Genomic DNA, 26,372 nt, shown 5'->3' with positions numbered 1-26,372 from the left:
GTTTCGAAAGTGTAATGCTAGGGACTGTAATAGGCGTCTTCCAAAGGCTTCTCTCGACCCTCATACCGTTTGTTCCAATTGTCGGGGTAAAACCTGCCAATTGGGAGGTCAGTGTGAGGAATGCGTGGGCCTTTCGGAATTCGATTGGATCGAATTTGATAAATATACACGCAGGTTAGAGAGAGATAGGGTAAGGAGAAGTTCATCTAGGTCCGTAAATTTTTCCTCTCCACATGCCCCTGAACCTAATCCTTCCCCTGTAGTGGTTGTTCCTAACCCCCCTTCTAGCACTCAGGAGCCGTCTATGCAAGACATGATGCGTGCTATTCATGCCTTGGGGGAGAGAGTTGAGGCTTTAGCAAGTGACCGTAACCAACTCATGGCTGATGTCAAGAAACTCAAGTGCCAAAGTGCCACGGCGGAAAGTGGGAAAATGCTTAGTGTTACGCAAAGTGTTGTGAACAGTGTTGCGACCGAGGGTTCGTCTGTTCGTGCCTGTCGTTCACCTAGTCCGGGACCTCTTGCAAGATCCCAAGCCCAGGGGAGAAGCAATGTCGTACGACTTATGGGTTCGAGAGGCCTTGATCAGCGAACAGACGTTCCCTCTTTGGTATCAGGCGTATCTCGTCAAGATCGCCCCTACCATAAGACGAGAGAGCCCATTTTTACCTCGTCGTCTGAAGGCGTTTCACGTAAGAAACCATGGAGCAAGGTCTCTAGACCTTTGAAACGCAAGTCGGTCCCTTCAGGACAAGTCCAACGTCCCGGTTGTAGTCACTGGGACAGTTCGGACCCGTTGCCGTCATCGGATGACTGCTCGCCGCCTAAGCAAGGCAAAGTTGTGCCGTCTCAGTCGCTAACCCCGTCTGTTACCGCACCCGTTTCTGTAGACCCTAAATGGGTGTTACTGCAGGACATGCAGTCTAAGCTTGCGTCCCTTATGGAAGACTACAACGCAGAGAAAGGTTCCGTTGAACCTAGCCGTTTTTCTCATGGAGATACTGGCCGTCAGCCATCCAAGCGTTCTGTTGTGCGTCCTGTTGACGTTGATGTAGCATTCTCACGTCAACCAGCTGGGGTTGTTCCTCCTCCGTTGCGGTCCCATGTGGATTTCCAGCCACACGTTGACGTTAGGCAACTCACTGATGCGACTGGTGACGTTCAAGACGTTCGCCAACCATCAGAGTTGACTTGTTTTGACGCGGTGCGTCAACCTCCGCAACCCAGTGTGGTGTTGACTGCACAACCCAGACGGTCTAAGCAGTCTCGGGTGGACGCTGTGCGTCCTCGCGCACCGGTTGTTGTTGACAGTTCCCAGACTGTGCAGCAGTTTCAGGACGCTGCGTCCTGCTCCGTCACGTATGCACCAGTGCGGTCGGACGCTGCGGGTCAAACGTTGCCTACCCCTTTGCCGTTTTCTCATCAGTTATCCGATGAGGAACTCTCAGATGAGGACGTTGCTGAACCCCAGCCTGAGGATCAGCATTCAGATTTAGATGAGCCTAGAGCAGTTCCACCATCTATGGACTTTAAAAAAGTCATGCTTGTGTTTAAAGAGTTGTTCCCTGAACACTTTATCTCTGTGGCTCCTCGTTCGCCGCCGTCTGAGTTCGTTTTAGGCGTTCCTGCTGCCATGCCAGCCTTTACGAAACTCGTCCTCTCTCGCTCATCCAAGAGAGCTTTACGGCTGTTAGGCGATTGGTTAGACACCAAGAGGAGTTTAGGGAAGACGGCCTTTGCCTTCCCCCCATCTAAACTCTCGTCTAGATCTAGCATCTGGTATGCCACGGGAGAAGTTCTCGGCTTGGGAGTTCCTGCCTCTGCCCAGGGCGACTTCTCAAGTCTTGTAGACTCTCCCCGCCGCCTTGCCATGAGACGCGCTAAGATTAGTTGGTCATCCTCTGACCTGGACCACCTTCTTAAAGGTATCTTTAGGGCGTTTGAAGTTTTTAACTTCCTGGACTGGTGTTTGGGAGCCCTGAGTAGGAAAATCTCATCTGCTGATAGGGATGTTTCCTTACTCATTATGTCCTGCATGGACAAGGCCGTCCGCGATGGATCCAACGAGCTTGCCGCCTCATTCACGTCAGGAGTCCTAAAGAAGCGAGAGTCTCTGTGCTCTTTTCTATCAGCAGGAGTGACGCCATGTCAAAGATCTGAGCTACTCTTTGCGCCTTTGTCTAAGTGCAAGTGCTTGTTTCCTAAAGTCTTAGTTAAGGAAATAGCCTTGTCTTTAGTGCAGAAGGACACCCACGATTTAGTTGCGTCCTCGGCTCGCAAAGTTCCCCCTTTGCCTGCCTTGTCTGCTAGGCCTAGGATGGACACTCCAGCGTCCAGGTTTATTCCGCCCTTTCGTGGCAGAGCCCCCAGCAGGGGGGGTGCTCGTGCCGAAGGGAAGAGAGGAAAGAGGAAAGGATCCAAGTCCTCGCGGGGCAGAGTCTGACTGCCCGCAACTTCAGACAGCAGTAGGTGCCAGACTCAAGAACTTCTGGCAAGCCTGGGAGAAGAGAGGCGCAGATCAACAATCTGTGAGGTTGCTCAGAGAGGGGTACAAAATCCCTTTTGTACGCAGACCTCCACTAGCGACGTCCCCCATCGATCTCTCTCCCAGGTACCGAGAGGAAGCAAAGAGACAAGCCCTGAAACTGGAAGTGTCTCTTTTTAAATATTTAACTTAGCCGGTGAATATATAATAGCTGCAACTCTGCGGCTCGACAAACAACATACTTAAAAAAACTCGCGAGCGATCGCTATGTAGGTTGCGGGTGTGCCCACCAGCGCCAACTGTCGGCCAGATACCACTCTCGGATGTAAACACAACCTTCAATTCTTCTCTGTCGACGTTGGCGACAAGACGTACTTTTACTCGCTGTAGAACCTGGAGTTTTCCCATCATATTTGGTGAAGTACTTTAATTTGGTTTGAGCTATCGCAGTACAGGTGTTTTCCTTCAACATAAACCCTTGAACTCTTTTTTGAATCGGATTATTTGTTGATGACTTGGATTGTTTTTGGAATTTTTCTTTGACTAATTCAAAATGGCTGACCCTTCTCAAGTTCCTAAGTTTCGAAAGTGTAATGCTAGGGACTGTAATAGGCGTCTTCCAAAGGCTTCTCTCGACCCTCATACCGTTTGTTCCAATTGTCGGGGTAAAACCTGCCAATTGGGAGATCGGTGTGAGGAATGCGTGGGCCTTTCGGAATTCGATTGGATCGAATTTGATAAATATACACGCAGGTTAGAGAGAGATAGGGTAAGGAGAAGTTCATCTAGGTCCGTAGATTTTTCCTCTCCACATGCCCCTGAACCTAATCCTTCCCCTGTAGTGGTTGTTCCTAACCCCCCTTCTAGCACTCAGGAGCCGTCTATGCAAGACATGATGCGTGCTATTCATGCCTTGGGGGAGAGAGTTGAGGCTTTAGCAAGTGACCGTAACCAACTCATGGCTGATGTCAAGAAACTCAAGTGCCAAAGTGCCACGGCGGAAAGTGGGAAAGTGCTTAGTGTTACGCAAAGTGTTGTGAACAGTGTTGCGACCGAGGGTTCGTCTGTTCGTGCCTGTCGTTCACCTAGTCCGGGACCTCTTGCAAGCTCCCAAGCCCAGGGGAGAAGCAATGTCGTACGACTTATGGGTTCGAGAGGCCTTGATCAGCGAACAGACGTTCCCTCTTTGGTATCAGGCGTATCTCGTCAAGATCGCCCCTACCATAAGACGAGAGAGCCCATTTTTACCTCGTCGTCTGAAGGCGTTTCACGTAAGAAACCATGGAGCAAGGTCTCTAGACCTTTGAAACGCAAGTCGGTCCCTTCAGGACAAGTCCAACGTCCCGGTTGTAGTCACTGGGACAGTTCGGACCCGTTGCCGTCATCGGATGACTGCTCGCCGCCTAAGCAAGGCAAATTTGTGCCGTCTCAGTCGCTAACCCCGTCTGTTACCGCACCTGTTTCTGTAGACCCTAAATGGGTGTTACTGCAGGACATGCAGTCTAAGCTTGCGTCCCTTATGGAAGACTACAACGCAGAGAAAGGTTCCGTTGAACCTAGCCGTTTTTCTCATGGAGATACTGGCCGTCAGCCATCCAAGCGTTCTGTTGTGCGTCCTGTTGACGTTGATGTAGCATTCTCACGTCAACCAGCTGGGGTTGTTCCTCCTCCGTTGCGGTCCCATGTGGATTTCCAGCCACACGTTGACGTTAGGCAACTCACTGATGCGACTGGTGACGTTCAAGACGTTCGCCAACCATCAGAGTTGACTTGTTTTGACGCGGTGCGTCAACCTCCGCAACCCAGTGTGGTGTTGACTGCACATCCCAGACGGTCTAAGCAGTCTCGGGTGGACGCTGTGCGTCCTCGCGCACCGGTTGTTGTTGACAGTTCCCAGACTGTGCAGCAGTTTCAGGACGCTGCGTCCTGCTCCGTCACGTATGCACCAGTGCGGTCGGACGCTGCGGGTCAAACGTTGCCTACCCCTTTGCCGTTTTCTCATCAGTTATCCGATGAGGAACTCTCAGATGAGGACGTTGCTGAACCCCAGCCTGAGGATCTGCATTCAGATTTAGATGAGCCTAGAGCAGTTCCACCATCTATGGACTTTAAAAAAGTCATGCTTGTGTTTAAAGAGTTGTTCCCTGAACACTTTATCTCTGTGGCTCCTCTTTCGCCGCCGTCTGAGTTCGTTTTAGGCGTTCCTGCTGCCATGCCAGCCTTTACGAAACTCGTCCTCTCTCGCTCATCCAAGAGAGCTTTACGGCTGTTAGGCGATTGGTTAGACACCAAGAGGAGTTTAGGGAAGACGGCCTTTGCCTTCCCCCCATCTAAACTCTCGTCTAGATCTAGCATCTGGTATGCCACGGGAGAAGTTCTCGGCTTGGGAGTTCCTGCCTCTGCCCAGGGCGACTTCTCAAGTCTTGTAGACTCTCCCCGCCGCCTTGCCATGAGACGCGCTAAGATTAGTTGGTCATCCTCTGACCTGGACCACCTTCTTAAAGGTATCTTTAGGGCGTTTGAAGTTTTTAACTTCCTGGACTGGTGTTTGGGAGCCCTGAGTAGGAAAATCTCATCTGCCGATAGGGATGTTTCCTTACTCATTATGTCCTGCATGGACAAGGCCGTCCGCGATGGATCCAACGAGCTTGCCGCCTCATTCACGTCAGGAGTCCTAAAGAAGCGAGAGTCTCTGTGCTCTTTTCTATCAGCAGGAGTGACGCCATGTCAAAGATCTGAGCTACTCTTTGCGCCTTTGTCTAAGTGCTTGTTTCCTGAAGTCTTAGTTAAGGAAATAGCCTTGTCTTTAGTGCAGAAGGACACCCACGATTTAGTTGCGTCCTCGGCTCGCAAAGTTCCCCCTTTGCCTGCCTTGTCTGCTAGGCCTAGGATGGACACTCCAGCGTCCAGGTTTATTCCGCCCTTTCGTGGCAGAGCCCCCAGCAGGGGAGGTGCTCGTGCCGAAGGGAAGAGAGGAAAGAGGAAAGGATCCAAGTCCTCGCGGGGCAGAGTCTGACTGCCCGCAACTTCAGACAGCAGTAGGTGCCAGACTCGAGAACTTCTGGCAAGCCTGGGAGAAGAGAGGCGCAGATCAACAATCTGTGAGGTTGTTCAGAGAGGGGTACAAAATCCCTTTTGTACGCAGACCTCCACTAGCGACGTCCCCCATCGATCTCTCTCCCAGGTACCGAGAGGAAGCAAAGAGACAAGCCCTGAAACTGGAAGTGTCTCTTTTACTAGAGAAGGGAGCGGTGGTCAAAGTCTCGGACCTTCAATCACCGGGGTTTTACAACCGTCTCTTCCTAGTACCAAAGAAGACGGGAGGTTGGAGACCGGTGCTAGACGTCAGTGCTCTGAATGTCTTTGTCACAAAGACGAAATTCACCATGGAGACCACAAAGTCAGTCTTAGCAGCGGTCAGAAAGGGAGACTGGATGGTCTCTCTCGATCTAAGGGACGCTTACTTCCACATCCCCATTCACTCAGATTCCCAACCTTTTCTGAGATTCGTCTTCGACGATGTGGTGTACCAGTTTCGGGCCCTGTGCTTTGGCCTAAGCACAGCTCCTCTCGTGTTTACGAGGCTTATGAGGAATGTGGCAAAATTCCTCCATTTATCGGACATCTGAGCCTCCCTTTATTTGGACGATTGGCTTCTCAGAGCCTCTTCCAGTCATCGCTGTCTGAAGGATCTCAATTGGACTCTAGATCTGACCAAGGAATTGGGACTCCTAGTCAACTTGGAAAAGTCCCAGCTGATCCTATCCCAAACTATTCTGTATTTAGGGATGGAGATTCACAGTCCAGTTTTTCGGGCTTTTCCGTTGGCCCCCAGAATAGATCAAGCCCTGCTCGTCATCCAGAAGATGTTGAAGAAAGAACGTTGCTCAGTCAGGAATTGGATGAGTCTGGTAGGACCTCTATCATCCCTGGAGCAGTTTGTCTCGCTAGGAAGGCTACACCTCCGACCTCTACAATTCCATCTAGCTTTTCATGGAAAGACAATATCAGTCTACGAGAGGGTCTTCCCCTAGCAGTTCAGAAACCCAACCACGTTCTCTTCTCAGACGCATCGGACTTGGGCTGGGGCGCGACGCTGGACGGTCGGGAATGCTCAGGTCTGTGGAACTCGAGTCAGAGGAGCATGCATATCAACTGCAAGGAGCTTTTGGCAGTTCACCTGGCCTTGAAAAGCTTCGAGAGTCTCCTTCGAGGCAAGGTGGTGGAGATCAACTCGGACAACACCACGGCCTTGGCGTACATTTCCAAACAGGGAGGTACCCACTCACTGACTCTGTACGAGATCGCAAGGGACCTGCTCATCTGGTCAAAAGATCGAGACATCTCCCTAGTAACGAGGTTCATCCAGGGCGACTTGAACGTTCTAGCAGATTGTCTCAGTCGGAAAGGTCAAGTAATTCCAACCGAATGGACCCTCCACAAGGATGTGTGCAAGAGACTTTGGGCGACTTGGGGTCAACCCACCATAGATCTCTTTGCAACCTCGCTGACCAAGAGGCTTCCAATCTATTGCTCTCCAGTTCCAGACCCAGCAGCAATACATATAGATGCCTTTCTACTAGATTGGTCACACCTAGATCTTTACGCATTCCCACCATTCAAGATTGTCAACAAGGTACTGCAGAAATTCGCCTCTCACGAAGGGACAAGGTTGACGTTAGTTGCTCCCCTCTGGCCCGCGAGAGAATGGTTCACCGAGGTACTTCGATGGCTGGTAGACTTCCCCAGAAGTCTTCCTCTAAGAGTAGACCTTCTACGACAGCCACACGTAAAGAAGGTACACCAAAGCCTCCACGCTCTTCGTCTGACTGCCTTCAGACTATCGAAAGACTCTCGAGAGCTAGAGGCTTTTCGAAGGAGGCAGCCAGTGCGATTGCTAGAGCGAGGAGAGCTTCTACCATTAGAGTTTACCAGTCGAAGTGGGAAGTCTTCCGAGACTGGTGCAAGTCAGTTTCCGTATCCTCGTCCAGTACCTCTGTAGCCCAAATCGCTGATTTTCTCTTATACCTGAGAAAAAGTCGCTCCCTTTCAGCTCCCACGATCAAGGGCTACAGAAGCATGTTGGCCTCGGTCTTCCGGCATAGAGGCTTAGATCTTTCCAACAATAAAGATCTGCAAGACCTCCTTAAGTCTTTTGAGACCTCTAAGGAACGTCGTTTGGCTACACCTGGATGGAATTTAGACGTGGTCCTAAGATTCCTCATGTCAGACAGGTTTGAGCCTTTACATTCAGCCTCCCTGAAAGATCTCACTCTTAAGACTCTTTTCCTGGTATGCTTGGCCTCGGCTAAAAGAGTCAGTGAGCTTCATGCCTTCAGCAAGAACATCGGGTTTTCGTCAGAAAAAGCCACTTGTTCTCTGCAGCTTGGTTTCCTAGCCAAGAATGAGCTGCCTTCTCGTCCTTGGCCTAAATCTTTCGATATTCAAAGCTTATCGGAGATCGTAGGCAATGAACTAGAGAGAGTATTATGCCCTGTTAGAGCTCTTAAGTTCTACTTAGCTCGTACTAAACCTTTACGAGGCAATTCTGAAGCGTTATGGTGTTCGGTCAAGAAACCATCCTTACCTATGTCAAAGAATGCTTTGTCATATTTTATCAGATTGTTAATACGAGAAGCTCATTCACACTTGAGTGAGGAAGACCGATCTTTGCTTAAGGTTAAGACGCACGAGGTTAGAGCTGTAGCAACTTCCGTGGCCTTTAAGCAAAATAGATCTCTGCAAAGTATCATGGACGCGACCTTTTGGAGAAGCAAGTCAGTGTTCGCGTCATTTTACTTGAAAGATGTCCAGACTCTTTACGAGAACTGCTACACACTGGGACCATTCGTAGCAGCGAGTGCAGTAGTGGGTGAGGGCTCAACCACTACAATTCCCTAATTCCATATCCTTTTAATCTGTCTCTTGAAATGTTTTTAATGTTGTTTTTATGGGTTGTTCGGAAGGCTAAGAAGCCTTTCGCATCCTGGTTGATTTGGCGGGTGGTCAAAGTCATTTCTTGAGAGCGCCCAGATTAGGGGTTTGATGAGGTCCTGTTGTATGGGTTGCAGCCCTTGATACTTCAGCTCCTGGGTGTCTGTCAGCATCCTAAGAGGATCGCTGGGCTCCGTGAGGAAGACAGACTTACAAGGCAGAGTAATCGTCTAAGTCGACTTCCTTACCAGGTACCTATTTATTTTGGTTTTGTTATATTGATAACTGTCAAAATGAAAAAACTCTTAGCTTATACGATGTAAACATATTTAACTCTGGTCTCTACCCACCTCCTTGGGTGTGAATCAGCTATTATATATTCACCGGCTAAGTTAAATATTTAAAAATGATATTTTAATCATAAAATAAATTTTTGAATATACTTACCCGGTGAATATATAAATTAAACGACCCTCCCTTCCTCCCCAATAGAGACGCAGTGGGACGAGAAGAATTGAAGGTTGTGTTTACATCCAAGAGTGGTATCTGGCCGACAGTTGGCGCTGGTGGGCACACCCGCAACCTACATAGCGATCGCTCGCGAGTTTTTTTAAGTATGTTGTCTGTCGAGCCGCAGAGTTGCAGCTATTATATATTCACCGGGTAAGTATATTCAAAAATTTATTTTATAATTAAAATATCATTTTTGAAATGTCGAAGCTAGTATCTCTTTAGAAGTGAAGGCTGGTGATTGGCTAAAATAAATCATGTGAGTGAAAACATCTCAGATTGGCCTCTTGAAAGTTGTTATAATAGTACAGAAAATTGTAAAGTTATGTCCAAAATAACTAGAATGGGAAATTATTCATAAATGAGTATTTAGGTTAATATTATTTTTTTAGTACATAGTTTACTAATATGCACCCATCACATATTACCATTAATTATGTAAGGGACCACAGGATTTGGTAAAAACAAGAGAAATGGTGAATTACAATACTGTACTGTACATTACAATATGTTCAAAATACTAGGGAACCAACCTACCCCTCCAGGGATTTTGACCCGTGAAACCATTAACCAACCTTGTTAAAATTCATACTTTCTGATTCTCGAACCTAAACTGAGGAATGCATTCCACCTTATTATGCATAGGAAAAGTGACTGTACATTTATGATTTGTACTTTCAATACTCTCTGCTGTCTAGAATGCATACTTTAAAAGGGAATTGTCCTATTACATAAGTATAATCTTATTAGACCATATTTGAGTAAACTCATTGGTATGGATTTAAATGTTAGGCTCTAAAAATAAGGACAAAGGGAGAAGAATTTAATGTTCCTTGTACAATGATTGTACGCTAGTAGAATGTTCATGGCTGGGTGTCTATTGTAATGGTAATAGCTTTCTTGAGAGATAAGAAATATTCTAGACCTTATGTAGGCTACAAAAGCAAAATTGCAGATTACTTTTGAGTACATTAAGCAGATCACAAAGTGCATCTAGATATTCATTGAGTTGCCTTAGATGCTCAAATGAGTGGATGTTAAATGAATGATAAAAAACAGAGCATGATAAAGTTGGTTGAAGAAGTAAGACATGAAGGCAATGAGAATTTAAAGGAAATGAATGGAAAGTAAAGGATGTAAAATAATATAACTGGGGTAACTTTAGCACTAGTCTAGCTAAAGGACAAAAAAGTCATTAACTTGGTGAACAAACTTCCATATACAGTATATATATGAAAAGAGGGGTAACATGTTTTCCTAGCATTCGCATGGCAGCAGATCGCTTCCCGCCCGCGACTGTGAGTTTAAGCTGTTTACTGGGGAGGCTACTGCTGTGGTAGGGCACCACAGTGGGGAGTTGGGCTTGCCTGGCTGACGAAACCAGACACCTTTAACGGAAAAGATTTATGACCAATACAGATAAAAGTAATACAGTACAGTATATAATTATGTTAACAGATAAAATTGTGAACAATAAAATTAGCCGTTTTAAAAAAGGCCATTGAAGTTGAGACCATGATGCTTCAAATGATTTAATACCCTTTAGCGCTATGTTAGGCTTGATTAACGTTTCTTATACAGGCATAGAATTAGTAACTCCCATATTGAAGACCACATACTGTACATTGTGTTTTATCTCATTCTTAGTCATTTAAGCAGACAGAAATAGGAAGCTGATGTATTGCAAGTGCTTTTAATGAGATTAGATGTATCTCGTTTGATGATGTTCAGGTTACGTTGTGACCCTTGTTTAATCATTCTCATGGTAATATATTTTAACTCCAGGCTTTATTTTTCAGGGTGCATAAAAATGACATCCTCCAATGGCCGAGAATACTAGTCGCCATTTTTAAGGATTGTATTTGAATCGTCATTTGTAATGCTTCCCGTGTCTTCAGAGCTGGTGGTACTGTATTAACCCTGGATAGGTACGGTGGGTCGTTTGCGACCCCGAGCGTCAAAAAAAAACAGGTTTTTCTCACGTGACTCACCCCTGTGACTGAATTTGTGGGTGATCGACCTGCAGGAGGTGTCTCCCCTACACGCTCTAGTAGTGTCCAGATGTGCATTGCTGTAGCTGTACTCCTTCCCCGATTTCTGAGACGCATCGGGGTCGTTCGCGTCCGAGTTTACCCTTCTGAGGTAGTTTGCATAATTATCAAAGTTATTACGTATTATGAAATTGTCGTAGAATGGTGCAACTTGTATAGGTTATCAGTTGTGGAAAGTCTTGGTGGATTGTTTGGCTACCATGTGCATGTTTTTTTTTTTAGTTAAAATGTCGTTCATCACCACGAGGACCATTTTACCGCGAGTGCCCCTTTTTCATTTTTTTTCATTTTTTTGCCAAGTCACTTTTCCGTAAGATATTGCCAAATAGTGTCGTAAAACTTTTGCTTGTTTAGTGTTGGAAAGTGTGTCTAGATGATCTGGCTACCCATGCATGACTTTGTTTTTGTCAGATACGACGTAGTTATTGGTATATTGGGTATTTAACTGCGGTTACCAATTTCTGTTTTTTTTTCAATATTTGTAAAAATTACTACGTAGTAAGGAATTGCCGTATATTATTCATTTTTTTTTCATGTTTATGTGTTAGAAAGTGTGCCTTGATTGTTGGGCTAACACGTGCATGTCTTTTTTTTTATCTGAGATGTCGTATATTAGAATGTCGGGCATTTTACCGCGAGTGTCCCTTTTTCATTTTTTTCATTTTTTTGCCAAGTCATTTTTCCGTAAGATATTGCGAAATAGTGTCGTAAAACTTTTGCTTTTTTAGTGTTGGAAAGTGTGTCTAGATGATCTGGCTACCCATGCGTGATTTTGTTTTTGTCAGATACGACGTAGTTATTGGTATATTGGGTATTTAACTGCGGTTGCCAATTTCTGTTTTTTTTTCAATATTTGTAAAAATTTACTACGTAGTAAGGAATTGCCGTATATTATTGATTTTTTTTTCATGTTTATGTGTTAGAAAGTGTGCCTTGATGGTTGGGCTAACACGTGCATGTCTTTTTTTTTATCTGAGATCCCGTATATTAGAATGTTGGGCATTTTTCCGCGAGTGCCCCTTATTATTTGTTTTGCATTTTTTTGCTTAGTCATGTTACCGTAAGGAATTGGCAAGTAGTGTCGCAAAACTTATATTTTTATAGTGTTGGAAAGTGTTTCTAGATGATCTGGCTACCCATGCCTATTTTTTTTTTAGCCAGATATGGCATATATATAAGTATGTGTTCGATTTTCCTGTGATTGCCATTTTTTCGTTTTTTCCCATTTCTTTCAAAATTACTACGTACTAAGGAACTATCACAGAGTAATATTTCATTTATATGTTTATTTGTCGGAAAATATGCCTTGATGGTTTGCCTAGCACGTGGCTGAAATTTTTTTTTTCTGAAATGCCGTATATTAGAATGGCCATTTTTCCACGAGTCCCCCTTTTTATTTGTTTTGCATTTTTTTGCTTAGTCATGTTACCGTAAGGAATTGGCAAGTAGTGTCGCAAAACTTATATTTTTATAGTGTTGGAAAGTGTTTTTAGATGATCTGGCTACCCATGCCTATCTTTTTTTTAGCCAGATATGGCGTATATATAGGTATGTGTTCGATTTTCCGGTGATTGCCCTTTTTTCGTTTTTTCTCAATTCTTTCAAAATTACTACGTACTAAGGAACTATCACAGAGTAATGATTCCTCTAGATGTTTATTTGTCGGAAAATTTTGTTTACTTTTTTTTTGATTGAATATCATCAAATTTTTTTAGCTAAAATATTGTTTTACATTTTTTTTTTCGATTTTATTTCCCTTCAAAAAAATTTTTTTGGGTCAGAATTTTAATTTTATAAACGTAAAATAATCGACAATTATCCAGCAACCCACCATACAATTTTTATGCATATCCAATAATAATTAGATTAGTAAATAACACCTTGAAATTGACATACCCTTCCTACATTTCAAGTGGCAGATTAGGGAGTCTGAGTCAGTGTGGTTGGCGGCCATTTTGTGGACATATCCGAAGCGTAAGCTGCCCTATCTATATATATTCTTGTTCCCTATAGAATTTGTGATATTTTGGTATATTTTTACCTGCATAAATATCATATTATATATTAAATATATGTATTTTTTTACGAAATTTCCAAGTACTCAAAAAATTACCTTTAGATATGGCCCCTGATATAAATGTAATTTACAAAATAATGAAGATTTTTTTACATATTTCTATTTTAGGATAACATATGTTTATTCCCTAAAAAAATTAGCCACTTCCTATTTCATTTGGGTACCCAAAAAAATTCATGAAATTTGGACAATTTATTTTGGCCAAAAAAAGTTACCCTTTTTTTCTCATTTCAGATCTTCACCTCCATGGGTCTGACTTCATCCAAAATACATCAAGATGTGTCCTAAACATTCAAGAATCAATTCCTAAAAGGATTTGTGTATATATGTATAAACTTTTTTTTTATGAATTTTTATGTCAGGTCTTTTTTTTTTTCTACTTAATTTATTAAAATATTTATAATAAATAGTTTTTCTGCAGATGAGTAGTATTTATCTTTACAGTTGTTTTAAGCATTCATTGAAGTTTTTTTTGGCAAAAGAAAAAAGGAGGTTACTGCAAAAACTGATTTTTCAAGAATTTTTTTTGGCGTCGGGGTCGTTCGCGTCCGAGTATACCCTTAAAGGGGTGTCCGAGGACCGTACCTATCCAGGGTTAATGTTAATGTCATAGGACTTTTTTTTTTTTTTTTTTTTTTTTTTTTTTTGTTATGTTTAAATACATTTAATGACCTCCAATCTGAATGTCAGATGTATCTTGCTATCTTGAAATGTTTACCTTTCCCAACATCAGCCATCATAATTTAGTCCCCTGCTAGAAGATACGTTACTGTACTATATATTGTTTGGCCATGGAACTTCCATATCAGTACCTCCCTTTAGTGTTTGATTGATAACAAATAATGTATGTTACTGTATTGTACTCTCTTTGCATAAGACCAGAAATAAAATTGTGAAATGGTGTTTGGGGCATCGTCCTTAAGGTTATAAGGCTAGACATTATTGCTTCAGTTTTCTGATCCATATTTCTCTTTTTGTATGTGAATATTTGTTTATCAATTATCATTGTTATTTTCTCTTCTTAGTTGTACTTCACTTTAGGATATTTGAGTTTGCTCACAATAATAATAATAATAATAATAATAATAATAATAATAATAATAATAATAATAATAATAATAATAACAATAATAATGATAATAATAATAATGATGATAATAATAATAATAATAATAATAATAATAAAATAAACAATTATTCACTAATCATAATAATCTTTTAATGTGAGTGTGTTCAACCCTTTTTTTTAGCGGCTGTAAATTATTAAAGTACTGTACTGTACTTTCAGTACCTTTATAAGTGTACAATTTATATGTTTTATGAATTTGTTTAATTATGTCTAACGTCTTCCAGGTTATGAAGATTGTTCATCTTGAAGATACATCTCAGGACATTACTGAACAACAGGTAAAAATAGCTGCGCTTTTCCAGCTATGGTACATCCTGCGTTTTGTACTACGATACGCATTTGATAAACAGTGTCGGGCACACTATTCTATCTTGTTTCTCTTTCTCTAGTTATTTGGAAGTTTCAACTTATTTTCAAGGTTTTATAATTTATATATGAAAGATTTATTTTTATGTTATTATTGTTCTTAAACATCTCTCGTAGTTTTTTCGTATTTCCTTTCCTCACAGGGTTATTTTCCCTGTTGGAGCCCTTGGGCTTATGGCTAGCTGCTTTTCCAACTAGGGTTGTTGCTTAGCAAATAATAATAATAATAAATGATAATAACAATAATATCTTCATAGAGTATTTCTGTTTTAGAAGAAAGGTGTTTTGTACAATTTACACTATATGACTTCTTGAGCTAGATGAATATTCATCTTTATTTAAAATCTATATTGCAATTGTGATATTTCAAAACTAGATTAGAAAAATTGAATGTGAACTTTCTCTCCATTTTAAGGTGACAGAGCTACTGGCAGAAGTACGTCATCAAACCATACTTCACTGGAATTATCGACGGCTAAAAGTCTTGCCACAGAGAGTCCTAGAGGAATGTTCTCATATTCACCAGATATACCTTAAGCGTAATCTGTTAACATCCTTAGTAAGTTGCATGGTTTTGTTTTCAATTATTTTTACTTAATTCTTTTGTTTGCACATTGTAAAGACGACTGTCAAACCCTTTCCCGGTGAATCAAATAGTAATACTTTTGACCCTCCTATTACCAATCTAATAAGCCTTGAAAGGTATTGTCATATACAATAACCATTCTTACTGTATAGAATTTTGAATTATGAAGTTTTCAATATTAATCTTACCCGATGATCATGTAGCTGTCAACTCCGTTGCCCGACAGAAATCTACGGTCGGGATACTCCAGCGATCGCTATACAGGTGGGGGTGTACACAACAGCGCCATCTGTGAGTAGGTACTCAAGTACTTCTTGTCAACAAGAACTCAATTTTTCCTCTGTCGTGCCGCCGGCAAGACCTACTTGGATACGCTGTTGATTCTGGAGTTGCTGTTCACAATTTGGTGATGTATTCACTCTAGAGTTTAGCCTTCGCTATTCAGGAAGCTTTATCATTAGCTTAGCAAGCTTTTGGAATTAATTTGGATTAATTGTTAATGAACTTTGCTAGATTTTGGAATTCCCCCTTGACTACTTCTACAATTCAAGATGTCTGACCAGTCTCAAGTCCCTAAGTACAGGCAGTGTAGCGTTAGGGCTTGTTCTAGGCGTCTTCCGAAGGCCTCCATAGATCCCCACACCGTTTGTTCCAATTGTAGGGGTAAATCCTGTCAATTGGAAGATCGATGTGGGGAATGCGCTGGGCTTTCGGAATTCGATTTTAACGAATTCCTTAAAAATGCACGTAGGTTAGAGAAGGAGAGAATCAGGAGGAGTTCTTCTCGCTCTGTGGATTTTTCCTCTCCCCATGCCCCTCAACCTTTTCCTTCCCCTGTAGTGGTGACTCCCGAACCTGCTACTAGTGCTCAGCCATCCATGGCGGATATGATGCGTGCCATTCAGGCTCTCGGTGACAGAGTGGAGTCATTGGCTAATGACCAGTCAAAGAGCTGAAAGCGAAAAGTGCAGTGGGAAGTGTTATCAGTGCTAGTGATGTGAAAAGTGTCAGTGTCAGTGTTGCGCATGAGGGTACATCTGTGCGTGCCAGTCGTCCTCCCAGTCCGGGACCTCTTGCAAGCTCCCAAGCCCAGGGGAGAAGCAATGTCGAAGGACCAAAGGGTTCGGCAGGCCTTGATCAGCGCACGGATGTATCCTCAGTGGTTGCGGACGTATCTGTCAGAGATCGTCCCATCCACAAACAGACGAATGAGCCCTCCCATTCCTCGTCTGTGGAAGAAGTTTCCAGGAGGAAACGATGGACCAAGGTTTCACGACCGCTCAAGCGTAAGGTCCCTTCCGAGCGAGTCCAACGGCCCAGGTGTAGCCACTGGGTCAGTTCGGACTCGCCGCAGTCTTCCGATGACTGCACACCTCCCAAGAGAGGTAGAGTGGTTCCACAACAGGCTACTGCTCCGTCTGTTGCTGCTCCAACCACGGTAGACCCTAAGTGGTCCATGCTGCAGACTATGCAGTCTCAGCTTGCTGCATTCATGCAGGAGTATCATGCTGAGAAGGTTGACACTGCTCCTGTTAACCTACAACCCGCCGAGGTTGTGCGCTCAGCAGATACTGCGGCTGCCTGCTCCCACACTCCACCTGTGAGAGCTCCACCACCGATGCGCAGTCCACCATGCCAGACGCATGTTCTTGCCGCACCATCCGTTGACATGCGTGAGCTACCGCATCAGCAGTGGGAAGGTGCTGTAGAGCTGCCGGGTTCTGACTCTTTGCGGCATGCTCCGCAACCCATGCGGCATGCTCCGCATCCCATACAGCATGCTCCGCAACCCACCGCAACCCCTCCCACGCACCAACACTCTGCTTTTGTTGTTGCCAGCTCGCAGACTGACCAGCAGCGGCATGATGTTGGATCCGCAGCAGCTACGCATGCACCCGTACTGCCGGATTCAGCCGTTCAGCTTTCTGCTCTGCCTTTGCCACTTCCTACTCAGCTTTCGGATGATGGAGTATCAGATGACGAAGCTGCACATTTGGATGAACCGCACTCCGACTTTGAAGGGCCCAAGTCTACGCCTCCCTCCTTAGACTTTCGTAAAGTCCTTGCCTTGTTCAGGGACTTGTATCCAGAACAGTTTGTGTCTGCAACCCCTCGCTCTCCTCCCTCCGAGTTTGCTCTGGGCATGCAGTCTGCTGCTCCTGCCTTCACCAAGCTTGTTCTCGCACGCTCATCCAAGAGAGCTTTGAGGGTTATGGGAGAGTGGTTGCAGTCCAAGAAGCAACTGGGAAAGACTGCTTTCATCTTTCCTCCTACCAAGCTTGCTTCCAAGTCGAGCGTCTGGTATGCCACGGGAGAGGAACCCGGCTTGGGAGTTCCTGCCTCTGCCCAGGGCGACTTCTCAAGTCTGGTTGACTCTCCCCGCAGGCTGGCTATGAGACGATCGAAGATCTGCTGGTCCTTTTCTGACATGGATCATCTGTTGAAGGGAGTCTTTCGTGCCTTCGAGATCTTCAACTTTCTCGATTGGTGTTTGGGAGCCTTAAGCAGAAAGACTTCCCCTTCGGATAAGGACTCTGCCATGCTGATCATGTCTAGCATGGACAAAGCCATTCGGGATGGGTCTGGTGAGCTTGCGGCTTCGTACGTGTCGGGAGTGCTTAAGAAGAGAGAACATCTTTGCTCCTTCTTATCGGCTGGTATCACTCCTTGCCAGAAGTCAGAGTTGTTGTTTGCTCCTCTCTCCAAGTGTCTGTTTCCGGAGGAGCTGATCAAGGGGATGGCTGCCTCCCTTATCCAGAAGGATACCCATGATCATATGGCATCTTCCGCACGTAAGGCTAAAACCTTACCTTCCGTGCCTAGACCCTTCCGCCCTGCAGCAGTAGACACACCTGCCACTAGGTTCATCCCGCCCTTTCGTGGCAGAACCTCCAGCAGAGGAGGTACCCGTGCCGACAGTCACCGTGGCAAATCCAAGAAGGGTTCCAAGTCCGCAAAAGGCAAGTTCTGACTGCCTTCCTCTCCAGACAGCAGTGGGAGCCAGACTCAAGACCTTCTGGCAAGCTTGGGAGAGCAGAGGTGCAGACGCTCAGTCTGTGAAGTGGCTAAGAGAGGGGTACAGAATTCCGTTCTGCCGCAGTCCCCCTCTAGCTACATCTCCCATCAACCTCTCTCCCAACTACAAGGAGAAGGACAAGAGGCTAGCGTTGCAACAAGAGGTGTCGCTCTTGCTACAAAAGGAAGCGGTGGTCATAGTCCGGGATCATCAATCCCCAGGCTTCTACAACCGTCTCTTCCTGGTAGCGAAGAAGACAGGAGGTTGGAGACCGGTGCTGGACGTCAGTGCTCTCAATGCTTTTGTCACCAAGCAGACGTTCACGATGGAGACGACGAAGTCGGTCCTAGCAGCGGTCAGGAAGGAGGACTGGATGGTCTCGTTAGACCTGAAAGACGCGTACTTTCACGTCCCCATCCATCCAGACTCCCAACCTTTCCTAAGGTTCGTCTTTGGAAAGGTTGTGTACCAGTTCCAAGCCCTGTGCTTTGGCCTAAGCACGGCACCTCTTGTGTTTACCAGACTGATGAGGAATATTGCCAAATTCCTTCACTTGGCAGACATCAGAGCCTCCCTCTATTTGGACGACTGGCTTTTAAGAGCTCCAACAAGTCGTCGCTGTCTGGAGAATCTCAGATGGACTATGGATCTGACCAAGGAATTGGGCCTCCTGGTCAATATAGAGAAGTCCCAGCTCGTCCCATCCCAGACCATTGTCTATCTAGGTATGGAGATTCAGAGTCGAGCTTTTCGGGCTTTTCCGTCGGCCCCAAGGATCAATCAAGCCCTAGAATGCATCCAGAGCATGCTGAGAAGGAACCGATGTTCGGTCAGGCAGTGGATGAGTCTAACAGGGACACTATCATCGCTGGCCCAGTTCATCGAGTTAGGGAGACTCCACCTCCGCCCCCTTCAGTATCATCTAGCTGCTCACTGGAGAAAGGACATGACGCTAGAGGCGGTCTCAGTTCCTGTTTCCGAAGAGATGAGGTCTATGCTAACGTGGTGGAAGAACAGCATTCTTCTCAAGGAAGGTCTGCCATTAGCTGTTCAGACCCCCGACCACCGTCTCTTCTCGGACGCATCGGACACGGGCTGGGGTGCGACACTGGACGAACAGGAATGCTCGGGCACGTGGAATCAGGAGCAAAGGACACTTCACATCAATTGCAAGGAGTTGTTGGCAGTTCATCTGGCCTTGATAAACTTCAAGTCCCTCCAGCTAAACAAGGTGGTGGAGGTGAACTCCGACAACACCACAACCTTGGCTTACATCTCCAAGCAAGGAGGGACTCATTCGAGGAAGTTGTTCGAGATCGCAAGGGACCTCCTCATTTGGTCAAAAGATCGAAAGCTTTCGTTGGTAACGAGATTCATTCAGGGCGATATGAATGTCATGGCAGATCGCCTCAGCCGGAAGGGTCAGGTCATCCCCACAGAGTGGACCCTTCACAAGAATGTTTGCAGCAGACTATGGGCCCTGTGGGGTCAGCCCACCATAGATCTATTTGCTACCTCGATGACCAAGAGGCTCCCGATGTATTGTTCTCCGATTCCAGACCCAGCAGCAGTTCACGTGGATGCCTTTCTGCTGGATTGGTCCCATCTCGACCTGTATGCGTTCCCGCCGTTCAAGATTGTCAACAGGGTACTTCAGAAGTTCGCCTCGCACGAAGGGACACGGTTGACGTTGGTTGCTCCCCTCTGGCCCGCGAGAGAATGGTTCACCGAGGTACTGCAATGGCTAGTGGACGTTCCCAGGACTCTTCCTCTAAGAGTGGACCTTCTGCGTCAACCTCACGTAAAGAAGGTACACCCAAACCTCCACGCTCTTCGTCTGACTGCCTTCAGACTATCGAAAGACTCTCAAGAGCTAGAGGTTTTTCGAAGGAGGCAGCCAGAGCGATTGCCAGAGCAAGGAGGACATCCACTCTCAGAGTCTATCAGTCTAAATGGGAAGTCTTCCGAAGCTGGTGCAAGGCGAATGCAGTTTCCTCAACCAGTACCACTGTAACCCAGATTGCTGACTTCCTGTTACATCTAAGGAACGTAAGATCCCTTTCAGCTCCTACGATCAAGGGTTACAGGAGTATGTTGGCAGCGGTCTTCCGCCACAGAGGCTTGGATCTTTCCACCAACAAAGATCTACAGGACCTCCTTAGGTCTTTTGAGACCTCAAAGGAACGTCGGTTGTCCACACCAGGCTGGAACCTAGACGTGGTTTTAAGGTTCCTAATGTCATCAAGATTTGAACCGCTCCAATCAGCCTCTTTTAAGGACCTCACATTAAAAACTCTTTTCCTCGTCTGCTTAGCAACAGCTAAAAGAGTCAGTGAGATCCACGCCTTCAGCAGGAACATAGGTTTTACATCTAAAACGGCTACATGTTCCTTGCAGCTCGGTTTTTTGGCTAAAAACGAGCTTCCTTCCCGTCCTTGGCCTAAGTCGTTCGAGATCCCAAGCCTGTCCAACTTGGTGGGGAACGAACTAGAGAGAGTACTTTGCCCAGTAAGAGCTCTTAAGTACTATTTAAGACGGTCAAAGCCATTACGAGGACAATCAGAAGCTTTATGGTGTTCTATCAAGAAGCCTTCTCTACCGATGTCTAAGAACGCAGTTTCTTACTACATCAGGCTTCTGATTAGAGAGGCTCATTCTCATCTGAAGGAAGAAGACCTTGCTTTGCTGAAGGTAAGGACACATGAAGTTAGAGCTGTCGCTACTTCAGTGGCCTTCAAACAGAACCGTTCTCTGCAGAGTGTTATGGATGCAACCTATTGGAGAAGCAAGTCAGTGTTCGCATCATTCTATCTCAAAGATGTCCAGTCTCTTTACGAGAACTGCTACACCCTGGGACCATTCGTAGCAGCGAGTGCAGTAGTAGGTGAGGGCTCAGCCACTACATTCCCATAATCCCATAACCTTTTTAATCTTTCTCTTGAATACTTTTTATTGTTGTTTTTTGGGTTGTACGGAAGGCTAAGAAGCCTTCCGCATCCTGGTTGATTTGGCGGGTGGTCAAATTCTTTCTTGAGAAGCGGCTAGGTTAGAGGTTGTGATGAGGTCCTTTAGTATGGGTTGCAGCCCTTTATACTTCAGCACCTAGGAGTCGTTCAGCATCCTAAGAGGACCGCTAGGCTCAGTAAGGAAGACGTACTTAAAAAAGGCAGAGTAATAGTTCAAGTCGACTTCCTTACCAGGTACTTATTTATTTTATGTTTGTTATTTTGAATAACTGCTAAAATGAAATACGGGATACTTAGCTTCTTTGTTAACATGTATGCTGGTCTCCACCCACCACCCTGGGTGTGAATCAGCTACATGATCATCGGGTAAGATTAATATTGAAAAATGTTATTTTCATTAGTAAAATAAATTTTTGAATATACTTACCCGATGATCATGAATTTAAGGACCCGCCCTTCCTCCCCATAGAGAACCAGTGGACCGAGGAGAAAATTGAGTTCTTGTTGACAAGAAGTACTTGAGTACCTACTCACAGATGGCGCTGTTGTGTACACCCCCACCTGTATAGCGATCGCTGGCGTATCCCGACCGTAGATTTCTGTCGGGCAACGGAGTTGACAGCTACATGATCATCGGGTAAGTATATTCAAAAATTTATTTTACTAATGAAAATAACATTTTGGAACAATTTTGCAACATTGTCTAGTTACTACATTTTGATTATACAAAAAGTAACTTCATTATATTGTTACTTTGAATACTTTCTGTACATATTTACTTGGTGTAGACCCAAATGTTCATTTTCCTTTGTTTTTCTTTTCTATAAAGATTACTGATTTCTTAGTTCTTGAGTTCTCTATTATTTTCTACAAATTACCAAGAAGAGGTTCTTTTAACACTTGTTATTAGTAATTTAATTTAATTTAAATTAGTAATTTTACTCCAATAGGTGAATATGTTTGTGATAGGTCTAGCCCTGCCGATTACTGCCCAATTTTCATAGCTCCCATATTATCTAATGTTTTTGAATGTCTTTTGGCAAAACGTCTAAATAGGTATGCGGAAGATAATAATCTGTTCCCTAATTTGCAGTTTGGCTCTTGCAAGGGCCTTGGAGTATGTGATGCCCTTCTTACAATCTCCAATGCTGTACAGAAATCCCTTGATTGTGGTCAGGAAATTCGTATGACTGGCCTTGATTTTACGGTTGTCTTTGACTGAGTTAATTAAGCCCTTGTTTTCAAACTCAAACAGTTGGGAGTGGGTGGGTCGTTTCTTGGTATCAACACTGAATTTCTAAGTGATAGGTCACAAAGCATTGTTGTTGATGGGCACCATAGTGAGTATAGGAATCTGATATCTAGTGTTCCTCAGGGTATGTTCTTAGACCATTACTTTTCGTACTATACAGTAACACATGATATGATTTGGCCTAGAAAACAAGCTCGTTGCTTATGCAGATGATGCTACTCTCTTTGCATCAATTCTATCTCCTGAATGTAGATCTGGGGTTGCTGAATCCCTTAATAGAGATCTAGCTGAAATTATTGCATTGTGAAAATTAAGGGGCATGAAGTTGAATCCAAAAAAACTCAAAGTAGGATTGTAAGTACTGTAGGTCAAGGACAGTTGCTCCTCAACATCCGGGTCTCAGGATTGATGTTTCTTTAATTCTGTTTGACTCTTAAAATTTAGTTGCGATTCTCGACAACAAATTTACTTTGGCAAAACACATTAGGTCTGTGTTTTCTTCAATTGCACAAAAAACGGATTTTGAGCGAAGCGAAAAATCTATTTTTGGGTAAGATGGCCATGTCGTCCTGATGGAAGTTCCTTAAAGGTAGCTTCCTAGGGTATATTACAACTACGGCGATATTCCCAGAGAATTTACCTTAAGGTACCCAGAATTCTAACTCCTGGAGCGAGTATCCCTAAAAAAGACCTTAGGGATATCGTAAATATCAGCGGACGTATTCTTGACACGCCACATAGCAATCTATACCCCGAATAGAGTTAACACTTCGTAGGGGTCAATTGGCAAGAAAACGAAAACGATAAGAAAAAGGGGGGAGCCGTTCGTAAGGCATCTCTCCTCCCCGTTTCGTAAGCGTGCCCTGCGCCGCTCGCGGCGCCATCTGTATTCCTTGTAGCGATACACGAGGTGCTACAGATACTGTATGTAGGGAGGGGTCCTACAGCCCTTTTCTTTTTTTTTTTTTTTTTTTTTGAAAAGGGACAGGGCGGGTCCATCAGGACGACATGGCCATCTTACCCAAAAATAGATTTTTCGCTTCGCTCAAAATCCGTTTTTTGGGCTCAAGCCATGTCGTCCTGATGGAAGTATACCAGAGCATTACTGTATCTGTGGATTCTCAATACGTGCCGTACTCCTCAGAAATGTTTCTTAGTCAACTCGACTGAAAGACCTAAGATGTTACCGTTATACATCTTTTCACTAATCATAAACCATGAAAGCGCTTCCTGCCCCCTACAGGGAGGAGTCCTACTAGACTCTAGAAACGAACGAAGAGTACATATACCTATGTATGACTCACTCGCAAGCCGATACAATATAGTGGTCTCACTCTATATGAAGTAAAGCATAGTCCTTACGGAACTACAGCATCCAAGGGAAAAACCGACCAGCCCCCTGGTCGAAGTAGAATTGGACAAAAGGTTATATCTGCGTAGGATTAAACTTGCTGCCGCTACCGTCCTCTGAGAAGGATGGAGCCCTTTAAGCTAAGGAAAGTATAAACCAGTGCAACAAGGCTTGCATTAAGGAACAGGCTATTATAGATATCCCCGATTAATATACATAGGCTGAATGCTCAATAATTGAAACGAAATCAATATAGGTGAAGGAGACGCAAGGTTCCCGAGAACAAGTTTATTGATTAACAATAAATAGACATGGTTACCACAATTATATACATATGATAGGTGGATGACCAACAATTTACACAAGTACTGTAGTACATGGATATATGGTTATCTGAAAGAAAAACAATCAGGTTACTTTTCACATACCAAGGTATGAAAGTTAAGAGTCCATGTTACTAGCCACTGACATTAGCGTCAGAAACGCTCGGCACACCTGTCTGTACTTGTGCTACAATCACCATAATGCCGGAACAGTCATTGTGGGCTCCCAGAGCCTTCACTTCTAGTTATAGCAACGCATATAACTATACACTCACCCGAGAATCAAAGTCCCAATTAAATCCACTGTTCCTCGCAGAGTTAAACAACAGGGTTAACGACGCAACCAACTGCTACCACAGACCTCTTTAGCTGCTCCACTTGCTTAGCATAGTGGCGAAAGAATACCCTGGAAGACTTCCAGCCAGTGTATGAACGAAGGTGTTCAAAATCCATAAAGTTAAAGAAGTTTAAGGATGAAGCAACTTTCCTCGGATCATGACCTGCGGGTGAACTGTCAGGATCCGCTCTGCGAATAAAGTATGTAATTTTCGCCCTGAGTTGATTTAAAGATAAATTCGAGCCCGATGTTTCTCCTCTGAATAGTTGACCCCCATGGAAGTCTGAAGTTCTACGAAGATAGACCTTTAGGCATTCTACGGGACATAGAGATGCATCTTCTTTCAGAGGGCAGATTCTCCAGGGACCCCACCTGTTGGTGGGCAACTCGTTCTTAGCGAGAAACGTAGGGTCCGGAAACAGGTTCAGTTCTCCCCCATCCAGGAACTGAACCCGGCCCTCCTCTCTCGAGAGGGCTACAATCTCACTAACTCTGGCCTCAGAAGCTAGAGCAAAAAGGAAGATCACTTTTTGAGTCAGATCCTTCAGTGCACACTCCTCATTATCCAGTAATGAGGCAAAATGAAGGACTTTGTCTAAAGACCATGAAATAGGCTTTGGAGGAGCTGAAGGTCTAAGCCTAGCACAGGCCTTCGGGATCTTGTTAAAAATCTCGTTAGCGAGGTCTACCTGGAAGGCATACAGAATGGGTCTTGTCAGAGCCGACTTACATGTAGAAATCGTGTTAGCCGCCAGCCCCTGTCCGTGGAGGTGGATGAAGAAGGATAGGCAGAAATCCGTAGAGATCTCATGCGGATTCTTGTCTTTGACAAAGGCTACCCATTTTTTTCATGCTGATTCGTACTGCCTTCTAGTAGACTTGCACTTATATTCTTCCAGGAAGTCGATGCTATCTTTCGAAATTCCGAACCGCTTCTTCACCGCTAGGGAGAGAAAATCATGAGCTGCAGGGTCCGGGTTTTCTGTAATGAAGCGTAGACAGTCGACTTCTGGACTTGCTGGGACAGAACTGGGTCCGGGAGTGGTAGAAACTCTAGTCGTAGTTCCAGAGCTAGAGGGAACCATACACTGTTCGGCCACTTGTGGGCCACTATCGCTGCTACTCCCTTGAAGGATCTCAGTTTGTTGAGGACCCTCAACATCAGATTGTGAGGGGGAAACAGGTAGATCCTGGACCATCTGTTCCAATCGAGGGACATCGCATCTACTGCTTCCGCCAAGGGGTCCTCGTACGGGGACACATATCTCGGCAACTTCTTGTTGTCCTTCGTCGCGAAGAGGTTTATCTGCAGTTCTGGGACTTGACTCGAGATGAAGGAGAATGATCCTGCGTCTAGGGACCATTCCGACTCTATCGGTGTAACCCTGGATAGAGCGTCCGCGGTCACATTCCGGACTCCTTGAAGGTGAACTGCTGACAGGTGCCACTTCTTCTTCTCCGCCAGTCGGAATATGGCTAACATTACCTGGTTGAGAGGTGGAGATCTCGATCCCCGCCGATTCAGACATTTCACTACCACCTCGCTGTCCAGTACCAACCTTACATGGATCGAGTGACGTGGGGATACTTTCTTCAGGGTAAGAAGCACTGCCATAGCTTCTAGAAAGTTTATGTGAAATGTCCCGAATAGCTTGGACCAGGTCCCTTGTACTTTTTTTCCGATGGGAGTGACCTCCCCACCCTACCTTTGAGGCGTCTGTGTGAATTGTCACTGACGGGGGAGGTGGCTGAAGAGGTACTGACCTCTTTAGACGACTGGCTTGAGACCACGGTCTGAGAAGAGAACGTAGCCGAAGTGGGACCGGTCTCTTCAAGTCCCTTCGCGCTTTTGATGCAAAGGTTCTCCAAACTCCCGCTGCATCCTTTAGCTGTGCTCTTAGCACTGGGTCTGTTACTGACGCGAACTGAAGAGAGCCCAGAACCCTCTCTTGTTCGCGTCTTGATATCCTCTCGGAAACTAGAAGTCTC

General features: G+C 44.8%; 2 protein-coding genes across 3 annotated transcripts in view; one reads left to right on the top strand and one right to left on the bottom strand.

Annotated features, from left to right (window-relative positions):
• The window catches only part of LOC137642498 (uncharacterized), a 297,295-nt gene that overhangs the window by 86,963 nt on the left and 183,960 nt on the right, over positions 1 to 26,372 (bottom strand). The gene's annotated exons all lie outside the window — the stretch shown is intronic.
• Positions 1 to 26,372, top strand: part of LOC137642497 (leucine-rich repeat-containing protein 28-like) — a 60,609-nt gene that overhangs the window by 2,632 nt on the left and 31,605 nt on the right. The window contains exons 2-4 of one of the 2 annotated variants that reach the window (XM_068375102.1): positions 10,729 to 10,835; positions 14,411 to 14,464; positions 14,968 to 15,111. In XM_068375102.1, coding sequence (XP_068231203.1) covers positions 10,809 to 10,835; positions 14,411 to 14,464; positions 14,968 to 15,111 — 225 coding nt within the window. In that variant the 5' untranslated portion in view covers positions 10,729 to 10,808. The remainder of the gene's footprint in view (positions 1 to 10,728; positions 10,836 to 14,410; positions 14,465 to 14,967; positions 15,112 to 26,372) is intronic. The other variant, XM_068375103.1, reaches the window with a different exon arrangement.

Source organism: Palaemon carinicauda, chromosome 6, assembly GCF_036898095.1.
Source record: "Palaemon carinicauda isolate YSFRI2023 chromosome 6, ASM3689809v2, whole genome shotgun sequence".
Lineage (NCBI taxonomy): Eukaryota > Metazoa > Arthropoda > Malacostraca > Decapoda > Palaemonidae > Palaemon > Palaemon carinicauda.
Note: the sequence above shows the minus strand (reverse complement) of the source record. Positions and strands in the feature narration are given on the sequence as shown.